Source organism: Chrysochloris asiatica, unplaced genomic scaffold, assembly GCF_000296735.1.
Source record: "Chrysochloris asiatica unplaced genomic scaffold, ChrAsi1.0 scaffold00024, whole genome shotgun sequence".
NCBI lineage: Eukaryota > Metazoa > Chordata > Mammalia > Afrosoricida > Chrysochloridae > Chrysochloris > Chrysochloris asiatica.
In genome coordinates, this window is record NW_006408542.1 from 7,243,208 (window position 1) to 7,259,556 (window position 16,349).

Here is a 16,349-nt window from a genome sequence, read left to right on the forward strand (position 1 = left end):
CTGAGGTTCAATCAAGTTCTTAGGGGATGTTCCCGTAAAGATTTACAGCCTCGGAAACCCTGTGCAGGATCACTACGGGTTGGAACTGACTTCACGGCACATCACCATCCCATTACCTGAAGCATACACTTTGGGTAAGATCTGTCACATTTGTAATTAGATAAAAAATGAAAACAAAAACCTTAAAATAATTCTGTTTGAAATGTGATCAGAGAGAAAACAATACTCCTTTTTCTTTCCTGAATATTTTTTGGGTCATCAAGTGAGAAAACCAACAGCTTTTGAGATTCCATTAACAACAATAAGCATTGTGAACAAGTCACAAGAGAACGCGATTCCCTTAGTTTTAAAGCCAATTGTTATTGGTGACTATCCCAGAAGGCAGGTACTTGGTGTTATTCATATTGGTGTGTCTAGTAAATAACACTGTACCTGTTTTGTAATACATACCTAAATGTTTTTGGAGGAGAGCTTTAATGTATAACTTTTATTTTTGACAACTATGTAGTCAAATGAAGCAAAGTTTTCGGAAATGTCGTTAAGAAAAGAGAGCACAGAGAAAGTATGATGCTGTTTTTAAATAAATCTGATAAAGTTTTAGGTTAGAAACATCAGATGCTAATAAAAATAACATCAAATATGTTAGAAACAAATATATATGTAGAAGTGTTGAAGCAGTGAAACAGAAAGGAGACTTGTGTGAAGACTGAGGGAATTTAAGGAAAAGGGGGGCAAGTGAGAAAGTTCTGAAGGAGACCTGCAAACAGAATTGTATTGTTAGTATAGTGCATTACAAGCCTGGTAATAGGTCTCAGGGCGTCAGGATATCAGGGCGACAGGCAGTCGGGCCAGGCTCCCTGCCTGTGCTCCTGAGGACCAAGATGTCTTCCACCCGGAAAAGAGAAGCCATAGGTGGGTCATTTTAAGTTTCTCATTGCTTTGATTCAAAATATGCCTCCTCTCTTTTATGCTTTTAATACCTGAAATTCCTTTTATAGAGAAAAGGTCCTTCACTACATATTAACATAAATGGCTTAATATATGCTAAGGTTTAATCAGTCTCTTGGTATGTATAAATAGCTGCTGTAATGAAATGGTTTTTCATTGTAACAGACATCAGGAGTGGAAGGGACAGGAAGGACATAGCTAAAATGAAGAAGAAAAGGGAAGGAAGGGCTATAGAACACACACACTTTATATTCCCATCTAGAACACGATGTACCTTTATCAAATAGGAATGGAAAAAGAAGAGCTGAGAACAAAATAATTTTTTGCCATGAAAAAGCTATATTCAAAAACTGTGCTTTACACATTTTGTAAAACTACTTTCCCCTTAGCTACTGGTTTAAAGAATTTTTGTATCAGTCAACTTAAAATATCATAATTCTATATTTTACAACTTAGGAAGAATCCTACTCCAATTATACTATGACTTCAATTTCTGTAATTATATAAAACTCTCATGAAATAAGCCTACTGAATCTGTAAGGACCAAACTGATTTTACCTGATTTTGCCTACCTAGAGACTGCTTGACTAAACTCGTGTCAGGCTCAGGAAAGCATTTTAAATAGACAAGGCCTCAGTTTTTAGTTCCCTCCAGAGACAAGGTCAATCTCCATTCTGTACATTAGCCTGAACACGTCCTCTAGCTCTAAGAAAATGATATATGTATAAATAGCCAGGCAGCTCAAGGCCAGAGGCCAGATGTTTTCCTTTACCCTAGCCTAAGAACAAAGACCACCAGTCCTGACCAATTAAACTGTAACATCTTATAGTTTGCCAATTGTTACCAATCCAAAGATTGTAAAGCTGAGAAACCTGAGCTGTTTGAAAATTCTATAAAAACCCTGCAGACAATGAATTCGGGGCTCTTTCCCTATTCCGATGCATCAGATAAGGTTAGAGACCTGGCTTGAGCTTGATTAAACTTCCCTTATGTATTTGCATCAGTACACGGCTCCTGGGTAGTCTTTGGGGACCCTGAATTCTGGGCATAACAAATCCACATATGGAGTCCTCATGAGGTGCTGTGGGTTAATGTGTCAGACTGCAAAGCCGTTTGAACTGCAAGGTCAGCAGTTCAAGCTCACCAGCCGCTCCTCAGAAACCCTATGCAGGGTTGTTATGGGTTGGAACCAACTTGATGGCACTTAACAACAACAACAACAATCCACACATGGAGTCCAGGTGTGGCGCTGCGGATTAATGCGCTGGACTGCAAGGTTGGTCTGAACTGCAAGGTTGAGGGTTCAAGCTCACCAATCATGCCTTGGAAGCCCTATATAAGGTTGCCATGAGTCAGAACCGACTAGACAGCACTTAACAACAATAATCCATACATGGAGTCCTGGTGTGGCGCTGTAGAATAAAGTGAAGGACCACAAAATTGGTTTGAACCACAAGGTTTGTGGTACTTGGAAGCTCAACAGCCGTACCTTGGAAATCCTAAATTGCTATGAGTCAGAACCAACTCGATGGTACTTAATAATAGCAATTCATATATGGGGTGCACAGCTGTTCCCTAGGATAAGCACTGGACTCTGAATCACAAGACCAGCAGTCTGAGCCCAACAGTTGCTCTGGGAGAAAGACGCGGCTCTCTGCTTTTGCAAGATTTAAAGCCTTGGAAATCCTATACAGGGTTACTATGAGCCAGAATGGTCTCCACGGGGCGTAACAACAGCAATAATCCATATATAACAGCAGGAAAAACTGCTTTAAAAAAACATTCAGATAGCACACAGACCAGTGGGATATAATTGGGAATTAAGCATTAAACCTTGTCATCTATGAACAACTGATTTTAGAAAAGGGGTCAGAAAGTCTGCCAAAACTGGGTATTCACCTACAGATAAATGAAGTATCCATATTTCACACCACACACAAAAACTAAGTCAAAATGGATCAGAGACCTAAATGTTAAACTGAAATTCCTGGAAGAAAACATAGGGGAAAAATGATGGGAACTAACCTAATAAAACAGGATAACAAACGCAACAACAAATGTCTGAACAGAAGAAGACAAGACAGATAGATGGGATCTCATAAATTTAAAACTTATGCTTCTCTGGTAGCGTAGTGGTTACGAATCGGGCTGCGAACCTTAAGGTCAGCGGTTCAAAACTACCAGCCACTCCGCGGGAGAAAGATGAGGCTTTCTACTCCCGTAAGGATTTACACCCTCGGAAACCCTGTACAGGGTCGCTATGGGTCGGAACCGACTCGATGGCACTTAACAACAACAACAATGCTTATCAAATGACTATATTAAAAGAGTAACTAGACAACTAGATAGATGGGTGAAAGTCTTTGAAAACTACTTATGTGATAAGGGTCTAATCTCAAAAATGGGTGTTGCTATTAAGCGGTCTCTAGTTGGTTCTGACTCAACAGTGACCCTGTATAGGGTTTCCTAGGAGCGGCTTCTGGGTTTGAACCGCCAAAGCTTGCTTATCCTACAGCACCACAAAAGAAAACTGTAATAGCTTAACAAAAAGACAAACAACCATTTACAAAACAATGGTAATGAACAGAATCTTCACCAAAGAAGACATCAGAGTAGTCAATTAACATCTGAAAGATATGCAAGGTTAATAACTGGCAATTTTTGTTAAGTTCCCTGAGTCAGTGCTGACTCAGTGACCCTGATAAAAGGGTTTCTAAGGAGTGGCTGGTGGGTCTAAACCCCCAATCTTGTGGTTAGTACCCCAGTGCTTATCCTACAGTGCCATACCATGAGAGAGATGCAAATCAAAACAAGGAGATACCATCTTGTCCCAACTAAAATGGCACTGATAAAAAAAGCAAAACAAACAAACCAGCTAACAACAAATGTAGATGAGAATGTGGGAAGATCGGAACCCTAATCCATCACTGGTAGGACTATAAAATGGTACAGCCACCATGGAAAATGGTATGAGCTTTTCTCAAAAAACTAGAAATAAAACTACCCTGTGATCCAGCAATCCTACACTTAGGTATATGCCCAAGAGACCTAAAAATAGTAACATGAACAGACACAGACACGCTTGTATTCACTGCTGCTTTATTCACAAGAGCAAGTAAATGGAAACAACTGAAGTGCCCGGATAAACAAACTGTGGTACATATACACAATAGAATACTACAAAACCAAAGGCAATGATGAGTCCAGGAAACATGACAAGGATGAATCTGGAAGACATAACGCTAGGTGAAACAAGTCCAACAAATAAGGACAAATATTGTATAGTCAATCCTCTTGTAAGAAGACTAGAATATATACATACGTTGTTAAGTGACATTGAGTTAGTTCCAACTCATAAGGACTTTGTATAGGGTTTCTAAGGATCGAAGGGGGGTTTGACCCACTAAACTTATGATAAGCCATCCACAGCAGGACAGTAGTGTGTTAAGTGCTTAAAATGAGAGAGAGAAAGAAAAGTTCACTTTTAGGTAGAAGATACTTGGTAGTTTTGGTGGTAGGAAAAGAGGCATCAAATATGGGTGTAGTAGTGAGCACGTGTTTGACTTATTTCACCTAGCATTATGTCCTTCAGATTCATCCATGTCATATGTCTGGTATATTACTATATGAGAGGGTACAGGTGAGAACAGATAGAAGTATCTATAAAACTAGAAACCAAACCCACTGTTGGTAGATTCGATCCTGCCTCAGTGACAGAGGAGAACTGTAGTATGGCGTTTCCAAGGCTTTACAGAAGAGACTGCCACATCTATTTCCCACTAAATGGCTGGTGAGATTGAACCACTGACCTTTAGCCACTGAGCTATCAGTGCTCCTATTAATGTGTGGGTATAAATATGTGGGTGCAGGCAAGCACATATATTCATTTAAGACACACATATGGTATTCCTGACATAACATAACCAAAACACTTCTAAGATCGGTTTTTGGGTTTGAAGGCTTAGGACCATAGTATGTATCTATGTGAACTAGAATTTTCTTGATAGTATTGTAATCAAACAATGATATAGAAATTAGTCAGATTCTGAGTCAAAGGATGACTATTACCATTTCCGAAATGATAATGTCAAATTTCTGGTGAAAGCTACTCTCATTGTTCTATTTGACTTATATTTTAAAAAAATTTATATTTCAATTAATAAAATTAATTTATAATTACAAAAATATCCCATTCATATACACTGGAGTTTCATGAACCTCAAACAAAGAAAGGTTCCACACTCTTTTAACCAAATTTTAAATGAAAGGCCTTTTTGGCAAGCTCCTGCTAAATTTCCACAGGCAACACATTTATTTGGCATAACATAATTCATAATTAGCATAACATCGTTTACAAATATAATCTGCTTCCTTTGGAAGTAGTGTCTCACATCTGAAAAGCTTGAGTGGCCAAGTAAGATACAACTATGGGTCTCAAATTACCAGAAGCAAAACAGTAAGAAGGTAACCAAAAGCTCAGAGTAGAAATATTCTACATGAGCTACAACCTCATCTACCCTGAGAAGAGGACTAGATAGAACCTGGCTAACACCACTGATGCTCTGACCAGAATCACAATAGATGGCTCTGGATAGAATGGGAGAAAAATGTGGAGCAGAACTCAAATTCTTATCAAAATAAAGGGCAGATAAACTGGAAGAGTAGAGAACAGAGGACTATCACGTTGAAACACTTTAAAGCTAGAACCGAGTTTATCTTCTGAGATCACCTTCAAGTGCAGTGGCAGAGTAGCACGCACAGTAAAAACCTGTAAGGTTGGGGCTCTTTCAAAACCACCTGTGCTTGCTGTATGAGACCAAAAGGCCAACAAGTACTCAAAAGCAAAGATGAGAAAACAAGGGGGCAGGGGAACTAGAATACTGGAAATGCAAAACAACACCAGTTAAAGAAAAGTGAAACATTGTGATAACGTAAAACAATGTCACCGAATAATTTAGTGCCAAATATCAAACGAGACCCTAACTTGCGTGTTAACTTTTTCTGAAAACTCAGTAAAATGTTGTTTCAGAAAAGAAAAATGATTTTAAAAAAATCATTGAATATGTCCCTGTGGCTGAGCTTATGTGGTGTACATTTAACATTTTATTTTTTCATCTAAATGTTAAGTTATAATGATTAAGTATATTAAAGAATATTAATTAATTAAAGGTTCTCAAGAAATTTATGTATAAAACCCATCCATGGGTAGGTATGGGAAACAAAGAGGTAAACATATAACCCAAACAAAAAATTTCCCCCTCATTATGGTTATTTTTTGTCCTCTCAGATTACATTACAATTTCTAGGGTGATTGTTTCTTTGTTTTAATAACGAGGTCAACTAAAGAATATATTCAAAACAACATTTTGCTGATCTTTTAGCATCTCCTGCTCTGACAAGGCAGTATAATATGTGAGGCACTTCATTTCTAGTTTCCTACTATCAAACCCCGGCACTATTTCTCCAGCCTCTTTAAAATTTTATCAGTCCAACTGAATGCCTGACAATTAGAAGGATTTTCCACCATCCAGCCATAAAAATCTATAATCATTAACTTGATAATTAATTGAAAAGAATGTTTCTGACCTAAAAGAAAAGATTACAATTAAGGTTTTGTATTAAGAATGACATGCTGACTTTCAGACTTACCTTAATTAACATAAATTTCTGCATTGGTTCAACCCATTCTAGTAGCACAATGCTAGTGTGAAGTGCCCCACATAGGTATTTATGGCCCGTGTAAGGATTTCTCACTGTCAAGGCAAAAAATATAAGTGATTTCTCTTATAATGCCAAGTGCTTAAAATAATTGTATGCTCAAAAAGTTGACAGCCAGTTACATTTCTTAATTAGACAACACAATGAAAAAGAAATACTTCGTAGTTATATATACTATATAGTTAAGAGCTGTTAATCTGTCTGCCTTTAAAACCCACTAGTATTTCCTTTGGAGAAAAGGCCTGGCTACACCCTAGGGAGTCCTATGGGGCTGTTCTATGAGTTGGCATCAGCTTGATGGCACACAACAACATGTTAGTAGGAAGATTAGTCGAGGCAGCATGTTTCTGGAGAAAGGGTGAAGTTGGGGAAAGTGAGGAGCTGCCATCAGAGTGGTAGCTACGGGGCGATCAGGTGCAGCACAGTCAGGGACAAGTGGGTGGGAGCGCTTTTGGAAATATTAGTCAGAAGTAATAATGCTTTTGTTCTAAAACTGAAACACTGGTATACCTCTCCCATATTTTTATTGAACTCTTAGGGTCACTGAGAGCATCATAAAGATGAATCATATCTCATAGTGCATTAGAAATAATAGAAATGAACTCTTAGGGTCACTGAGAATCATCATAAAGGTGGATAATATCTCAAAATACATTAGAAATATTAGAAAAGAAATTTCCTGGTATTTAAATTTTTCCTTCTTTCATCTGTTGAAGGAAAATATTTAAAGACAACTGTATCTGAAATAAAAATGAAAAAAATTAAATGTAGAAAGGGTAACAGGAGTCAATCCATAACAACATACAGATATGAAATAAATATTTAAATGGCAGAGAAAAGGTGAATTGCAAAATCACCTAGCCAAAGGAGACAGAAAAGTCTAGACAGGAAATTTCAGTTATAAGGGGAAACCTGCCCCCTTTCATTCCATGTAGGGTCAGTATCAGTCAGTATGCTGGATGTTCTGATGGTGACTGAAACTATCGTGTAAAATCTCAACCTTATTAGTCTCCTTTGCTCCAAACCAGCTGGCTCCTCTTGCCTCATGGTACCAAGTGCCATTCTGTGGTCTTCTGGGTTCACTTTCTCACAGTCCAGCTCTAACTTCTTTTCCCTTCACCCACCAATAATTCTTACTATTTCTACTGCTACTACCATAGTTCAGGACCTTCCTCATGGCACAGTGAATAAAGTTCATATCCCTTTAACTGTCCACACCTTATTCCCCGCTGTAACTGGTCCTTACAGCTACAATGGAATAGTTAGCACTTATGTAAGTTTTAGGAGCTGTGGTGGTGTAGTGGTTATGAATTGGGCTGCGAACCTTAAGTTCAGCAGTTTTAAACTACCAGCTGTTCCGCGGGAGAAAGATGAGGCTTTCTGCTCCTGTAAAGACTTACAGCCTCGGAAACCCTGTACAGGGTCACTATGAGATGGTTCCGACTCCCCGGCACACCACCACCACCACCACGTAAGTTTTATTATGTTTTGTAGCCATTTCCTCGGTTTGAAACAGCCTATTCACAGCCAAAATTTGCTTTTTTTTTTTGAGGCCTAGACCAAATGAGCCCTTCTTTTCAAGGCCTTTCCACATTATACACCTTATGTGATTCCTTTCTTCTCCCTTTGATAACACCATTAATTTTAAGGAAAGGAAAGCATTTTTTCTCTCTCTCTATGTAAATAAAACAGATAGTTGTTTTGGGAGGGTGGTAGTGGTCCAGTGGTAGACTGCTTGCCTTCGGTGACCCAGGCTTGATTTCCCACCAGTCCCACCAGTGCCCCTCATGTGCAGCCATCACCTGTCTGCCTCTGGAGGCGTAGACACGTGGTTGCGATATGAACAGGTTTCAGCAGAACTCCCAGACCAGGAAGAATGGCCTGGCGATCTGATTCCAAAAATCAACCCGTGAAAACCCTTTGGATCACAAGAATCCAATGCCATCAGCAGTTAAGAGCAACAAGAATTTGTTATGTGGCTGGAGATGAGTGGTATATGAATAGGAAAGTCTAAGAGTTCACATACTAAAGGCATATGAATAAATAAATGCAGCTTTAGGAGCCATTATTGAATGGTGAATAGGCCCCTTAGATGCAAAAAGTCATCCCACTCCATTTAGTTCAACAAAAAATTATTTACCTAACACTTGCTACGTGTAAGGTCTACATCAGGCTTAGTCTACGTGGAAGCCAGGAGTCCTGGTGTGGCACTGTGGGTTTAATGCGCCAGACTGCAAAGCCATTTGAACTGCAAGGTTGGCGGTTCAAGCTCACCAGCTGCTGCTCCTCGGAAACCCTATACAGGGTCGCTATGGGTTGGAATTGACTCGGTGGCACTTAACAACAACGTGGAAACCAAGGGGAAAAATAAACTGACAGCATGCCTTGGGGCAGTTTTATAGTAGATAAATTGAGGAAAAAAAAAAAAAAAAACCTCATGGAGTTTTCTTAGCCATATCTTTAAAACACGAGGGCTACATGTTACTGGACAGTTTACTTACCAACACAACACTTCTGACACCACTTAGTTTCAGGGATTTTTGCTGATACAGCAAATTTCCTAAAACATAAATGAAAATGAACATCTATTAGGCAAACTTAGTATAAGCTAAGTACTGTTGATGATCAGTGAGAAAAAGATGGGTTGTTCCAAAATTGTTGCTGGCATAATAGGTTATCTAGTAAAAGTAAGAATAGTAATTTAGATCTTTAGCTTCTCTTCCTTAATCAATTCCAGATGGTTTAATGGTTTAAATATAAGAAACAATACTATAAAATGTGTAGAGTATAGAACAATATGACCTTGTAATTTTTTAAGTAAAGGTAAAAATAACAAATCATACAGAAGATAAAACTTTAATTGAAGACTGACCTGTAATATCACTCATGTATCTCTAGCAGCTTAAACTATACCTGGCATGTAGTTGGCATTCAAGATGTGGAATTAATATGTTGACTATATTCATAATTTTGATTTACCAAAAGGTATCATTGAGAAAAAGAAAAGATAAACGGGTCAGATATTTTAAGACCATGTGATTACTTTAAGCTGTGTAAAAGTTCTCTTACCACTAAAACAATTTCAAGGTTCTTTTTTATTTGTTGTTGTTGTTGTTGAGTACCATGGTGACGGTTCCAACTCACAGCGACCCTGTACAGGGTTTCTGAGGCTATAAATCTTTATGGGAGCACAAAGCCTCATCTTTCTCTCGCTGAATGTCTGGTAGTTTCGAACTCTGGAGGGATTCTTTTGACCACTTAATTGCTTTGCTCTATGCCAGCTCCCCCACCCAGTATTTCTGATCTGCAGAATCAATCATGGATGTGGAATGTGCAGATATGGAGGACTAACTGCATGCACTGAAATGTGTCCCATATACTCTGTGCATTCAACAAAAACTTAAGACGCGAATATAATTAAAAACAAGTAAGCTGAAAAGTTCTCTCCATTCTGTCAAAAAAAAGGAGATGCCTCTTAGTGACTCTTAACTAGTATCTTGTTGCTGTTGTTAAGTGCCACTGAGTTGGTTCTGACCCACAGCAACCCTGTATAGGGTTTCTGAGGAGCAGCTGGTGATCTTGAAGCACCGCATCTCAACACTGAAACCTGGGCACAAGATGAAATTAAGTCCCGGTAGCTGGAGTCATTCACAGGTAAAAAGCCTTCAGATTTCATGTTTCACAGCATTAACTAATGTAAAGCCTCAGCTTTCCAGTACAATGAGAATCTTTTCTCAATTGCTGAGTTTACAGCATAGCTAAGATTTGATACTTTGTGCACAAAAATGTAAAAAAACGTTTTGGATAAAAATCACCGAAAAACATATACCATGCTCATCTTTTTAAAACAGATAGTCCTAAATTTACTTGAGTATGTCATGTGCCTCTGACAGCTGGCCTGCCAGAGTTTGGAAACAGTATTTAAAAGTAGGTTTTAGGGTCACTTCACTTGCAGGGACTTTCCTAGACACATACCTTAATGGTCTCTTTTACTTGTGATGTCATACTCCAAGAGTCTGATAGATTGTAAACTTTCATATCTACAATATTCCCCTTCTTTGAATGTACCTAAACATCTTCCAGCACTATATCTGACAATATTCTGGTGCTACTCATCATGTTTCAGTATTCAGTATTCTGGTTCTATCTGACAGTGTTCCACTGCTATTCATAAGGTTTTCACAAGCAGTCCTCCTCTCCTTATTCCTTGTCTTAGTCTGGAAGTTCAGCTGAAACCTTTCCACCAAGGGTGACCCTGCTCGTATTTAAATACCAGTGGCATAGCTTCCAGCATCACAGCAACAAGCAAGTCACCACAGAACGGCAAACTAATAGATGAGTGGCAGTAGACACTTTACTAGTAGGGAAAAATGAAACATAGTTTTCTAAAATACAATCTGTACCAAACTCAAAGACTTTTTTTAACTCAACAAATGAGGTCGTATAATAACCCAAAGGAAGAGTGTATTATAATGGAAAGTTCCTGCCAAGTATAAAAGCACAACTTTCTAATTTCGATGTTATTTCCTAATGTAAAAGTTACTGATTTTTCATTTATAATTTTAAAAACTAATTTTGAGAAAAGTCATTTTAAACAAGTTAACATGAATATGCCCCAAAGCAAAGCACCATATGTAATGCAAAATTACCATCAAATAGTGAAAAAAAAAAAAAAAAAAATTCTAGTTTTAACCCCACAGAAAAATAATAAAAAATTCAGATTTTGCTTGATGTAATTTTAAAGTACATATAAAAAAAATTAGAATGTGATAATAAGCAAACCAATTATTATTTTTTAAATTTTCATTACTAAACCCAAATTGAGCGCTTTCATTTTTTGTACCTTAATTGTTAGAGTAACTAAAGATCGAAACATTAAGTATGAAGTTACCTGGGTAGTATTCTGTCAGGGAGTTTGTGTGCAGGAATAGAAACAGGCAACTTCTGCATTTGTCTTGCATAATCAAAAAGGCCTGGCAAATTATGAGAATAGAGCTGAGACGCTTTACCTGTAGAGAAAAATAAATATGACAAAACAGCTAATAGTATAAGCTGGCACAATCGTAAGGTATTAAAAAACTGAAAGACTTACCAGATATTGACAGCAAACAATTGTTCATTACATACAACCACGTACACCTTCGGGGAAATAGCTGATGTAAAAAAAAAAAAAGCACAAAATTTACAAAGGGTAATACATAACAGCAATATAAATATATGAACTCATGGTTTAGGTATTGTCAAGTTGCTTCTGACTCATAGCTACCCCCTGGTACAGGGTTTTCAAGCAGTGGCTAGTGGGTTTGAAATGCCAACTTGTGGTTCACAATCTATTACTTCTCCTACAGCACCATATAAGAACACCTCTACAATGTTGTTGCTAAGTGCCTTCATGTCAATTCTGACTCATAGCGACCTCTAATAATATATAAAGAAATATTTATTTATATGGGGAAAAAAAAAAACACTGGCAATGTGATTTCGCTAAGTCTAAACATGGAGTCCTGGTGCAGCGCTGCGAGCTAATGCACCAGACTGCAAAGTCGTTTGAACTGCAAGGTTGGTGGTTCAAGCTCACCAGCTGCTTCTTGGAAACCCTATACAGGGTCGCTATGGGTCAGAATCGACTCGACAGCACTTAACAAAAACAACAACAACAAACGTAATATGGAAGCGTAGTGGCTCTGAAAGATAAGTAAACTACAAGGTCCAAGTCCACCAGCAACTCCACGGGAAAAAGATAAGGTTTACTGTTTCCACAAAAGACGTTAAAAGCTCTAGAAACCCTATACAGGGTTGTTAGAGTCACAACAGATTAGGTGGCAATCAAAAACAACAAATATGATTTGATAAGTTGAAGTCTCCCTTATGAAGAGAACTATATAACATTAAACAATACAAGGAAAAAGAACATTTTCACACAATGTCTGCTCCTTTATCATGGTTCTGAGGTTAAGTAATTAATCATAGTCAGGCTTAGCTCTAAGCTTCTCTTATGTGCCCTTTAAACATATATTTATCTGGACAACTATAATGCCCAGCTTCTAAAGGCTAACAGATGCAATGAAAGAATCATGAGGCAGTAGAACACAGAATGTGGAAACACGAGATATAGCAGAAAAAGGTTGAGAGAACAAAGTGAAGACTTTGTACATAAAGGATATATATGGCATTTGTTACTGAAATCTAGTACGTAAGAACTAAAAGGCAAAAAACTAGATGGTGCCTGGCTATGAATACCAACCTATCTGAAAGTTATCACAAGAGTGGGAGAAAAATGTGGAACAAAACTCAAAATCATAAAAATACCAGGCATACTGGTCTGACAGACACAGGTAAAACCACTGATACGATGGTCCTTAGATACACTTCCAGCCTGACAGTGAACTCACTCTCATGCTCAGCTTTCAGACCAATGGGAGACCAGATCAATAAAGTGAGCAGTAACACCAAGGAGACAGGAACTCATTAGAACCACCAACCATCTGAGACCAAAAGGGCAACATTTATGCAGGCAATAAGCTCAGAAGACCAGAAGGGACAGAAAAGAAGGACTATCGGAAATGAGAACCACAGGGAGTAAACAGGAAGAATGGTGTTATATTGTGAGGACTGTAATCGATTAACATGAAATGAAATATGTATGAATTATTGAATGGAAAACCAATCTGCCCTGGAAACTTTTACCCAAATCGCAACTATTAAAAAAAAAAAAAAGAATTGAGAAGCACCCCTGGAACCTTAAAAGTAGTTGGGATTTAGGGCACAAGAAAAGGGGCTTTCATGGAACACAGCCCATCTATTTTGAAGGACAAAATAACCACAACTCACTGAGACATTTCATTATGAGCGTCAATGGCCCCTGGACCAACAGGATCAGGAACACCTGGGTCACTGTGAGGAATGTGAATTCTCAGGCTCCCTTCCAGAACAAGGAGTCCTGGGGGTTAATGCACTGGACCACAAAGTCGGTTTGAACTGCAAAGTCAGTGGTTCAAGCTCACCAGCTGCTCCTTGGAAACCCTATGAAGGGTTGCTGTGGATCAGAAATCACTTGACGGAACTCAAAAACAACAACATTCCAGATCTAGTCAAGTAGAAATTCAGCAAAAAAGAGGAAGAACATCAAAAAGATATACTGGCACAGTGGCAACAGCAATGGGCTCAAGTATTGTAATGATTCTGAGGTTGGCGCAGGACTGGGCAGTGTTTAGTTCTGCTGTGCATAGTGTCGCTGTGAGTCAGTACAGACTCGACAGCACCTAACAACAACAACAATAACAACAATAGTACAATTTCAAAGGTTAAGGCACCTAAGAAGGGGAGCTATTGAAGTCTGGGTCTGGGTGGGGTTGGGTGCTGCAGGACAGCTATTTATTATGGCCCTTCCGGCCATATTTTTCCATATTGTGATATATTATACATCCTAGTCTCTATGTCTATGATTGGTGTGGCGTGTAGGATCAACACTGTACTGTGAACCACAAGATCAGCAGTTCAAACCCACCAGCTGCTCCTTGGAAACCCTATACAGGGTTGCTATGAGTCGGAACTGACTTGAGGGCACTTAAAAACAACCTATCTATGATTATGGACCCGTTTGGTATTGAGCTGCTAAGAGTAAAAGAAGAAGGTAGGGCTAAATAGTTAAAAATTACAGTGGAACTAAAGACTAAAGATGCCCCACCTTACTAGAGGGTGAGACTCAATCACCACCCCTAATGTCCCTTGGGACTATGGTCTGACTCCAATTTATAAGACTGCTTTGCACACGCTCGCTCTCTTGCCCTGGATCTTGTACCTGGCTCATTACATATGGCCTGCAGTTCATGGGACTTTCCGCCTATCACTTGACCTGATTAACCAGCTCCTGTAGCCTCACGCATCAATAGCCTGTCAAATGACTTGCTGATTTGGGTTCCTCAGCTCCTTAGACTAACTGGGTAAGAAGATTCCTCCAGACCCATCTCTGATCAACAGATTTGGGACTTGCCAGTCTCAACAACGGTGCAAGCATGTCTTGGGACAATTTTGAGTTTTATGAGTCTTTGCAGTGTGTTGTAGAACCCTGGAACTTGAGGGAAGGAAGTAGTGCTGATGGCTATCAAGGACTATGTTGTGGTACAACAGATAAAAAATGCTGAGCAATTGGGTTATCTTTAATCCCCAGCTCATAGGGACCAGCCTTGTGTTTCTAAAAGAAACTGGCCATGCAAATACCTCTGATTAGGAGTCCCTCAAACTAGGTGATAAATGCTTACTCTAGTTATATATATAGCTGGTCTCCTGTGCCTTGTTACCAATACTAGGCTTTTTGGATATCTCATTATATTCAGGAGTCCTGGTGCGGCACTGTAGGTTAATGCACTGGATTACAAAGTCGCTTTGAATCGCAAAGTCAGCAGTTCAAGCTCACTTGGAAATCCTGTACCGGGTCGCTACGGGTCAGAATTGACTCGACAGCACTTAAGAAAAACAACAACCACATTATATTCAAGAGAAGTATGACCACCGTTGCATTATTATTATGAATAAGATCTTTTCTTCTCTTTCCTTTGTCTAAATTTACTTTTCAGCCATTTCACTACATATCATCACTTCCAGTTTAAAAGAAGTTCACAGTATAACATACAGTTTGAAGTTTTATTAGGTATTATATTAAAACATTGTATAGAGAGGAAGGTGGCAAGATGACAGATTATGCAGAAAGGGTACCCTCTACATCAAAGATGGTTATTGCTATTAAGTGCTGTCGAGTTGGTTCTGACCCACAGCGACCCTATATAGGGTTTTTGAGAAGCAGCTGGTGAGCCTGAACCGCCAAATTTGCAGTTCAAACAAACTTTGCAGACCAGTGCATTAAACCACAGAGCCACCCCAGGATTGGATAACCAAATGAAACAGATGCAGATACCAGTCCTGGAACTCTGAGTTTCAGAAGAAGGGACAGAGAATTCCATGGAATGCTTAATAGGAGAGACTTGAGCACACACAGCAAAATAAGAGAGATTGGTGATACGAGACAACAACCAGACAGGTGCAGTCATCTTGAGCTTTTGTGAGCAGCTTCAGAGACAAGAAAACTTGTAGGTATTGCACAAATATACCTGTGGCTCACAGAGACAATGGTGCGATTTTTTCCTTGTTCCCCACATTTCCCTGGTGACCAGAGGCGAGGCTGGCCCCAACCCACATACACTTCCAGTAAGCTCCCAATTTTCCAGTGGTCACAGCTGTACGGGGCTCAGTGCCATCACTGTAGCACCATTAATGGAGGGGTAAGCTGTCCGCACTGACCTTGTTCAGGTGTGCCCTGCTCTATATCTACCAAGTTGGACTTGGCCAGGCTTGGGCTAGTCCTCACTGGGAGAGGCAGCTAAACAGACACATAAGGAACAAAACAAAACACAGAAAAGAAACTGCTGCTCTATGCCAGTAATCAGGCCAGCTGCAGTGTGGTCATCCTTGAATGTTTATGGACAACTTTGAAGGTAAGAGGGCAGTAGGTAGTAGAGAGGCATACCCCTTATTTGTGGACAGAAAGGGGTAGATTTTCTTTTCTTTTTTTCTTTTTTTTTTTTGTACCCCATATTACCATGGTGAACAGAGCTGTGGCTGGCCCCTATCTGCATACACTCCCAGGGAAGATCCTGTTCTCCAGGCTATTGAAATTTCATCAAAGT

The 16,349-nt window shown here is 39.1% G+C and overlaps 1 protein-coding gene across 2 annotated transcripts in view; it reads right to left on the reverse strand.

The window, feature by feature from the left end:
* The window catches only part of MAP4K3 (mitogen-activated protein kinase kinase kinase kinase 3), a 295,533-nt gene that overhangs the window by 23,810 nt on the left and 255,374 nt on the right, over positions 1-16,349 (reverse strand). For both annotated transcript variants that reach the window (XM_006839381.1, XM_006839380.1), the window contains 4 exons: positions 11,759-11,819; positions 11,558-11,675; positions 9,168-9,226; positions 6,598-6,701 (listed from right to left, as the gene is read on the reverse strand). In XM_006839381.1, the coding sequence (XP_006839444.1) occupies positions 6,598-6,701; positions 9,168-9,226; positions 11,558-11,675; positions 11,759-11,819 (342 nt within the window). The remainder of the gene's footprint in view (positions 1-6,597; positions 6,702-9,167; positions 9,227-11,557; positions 11,676-11,758; positions 11,820-16,349) is intronic.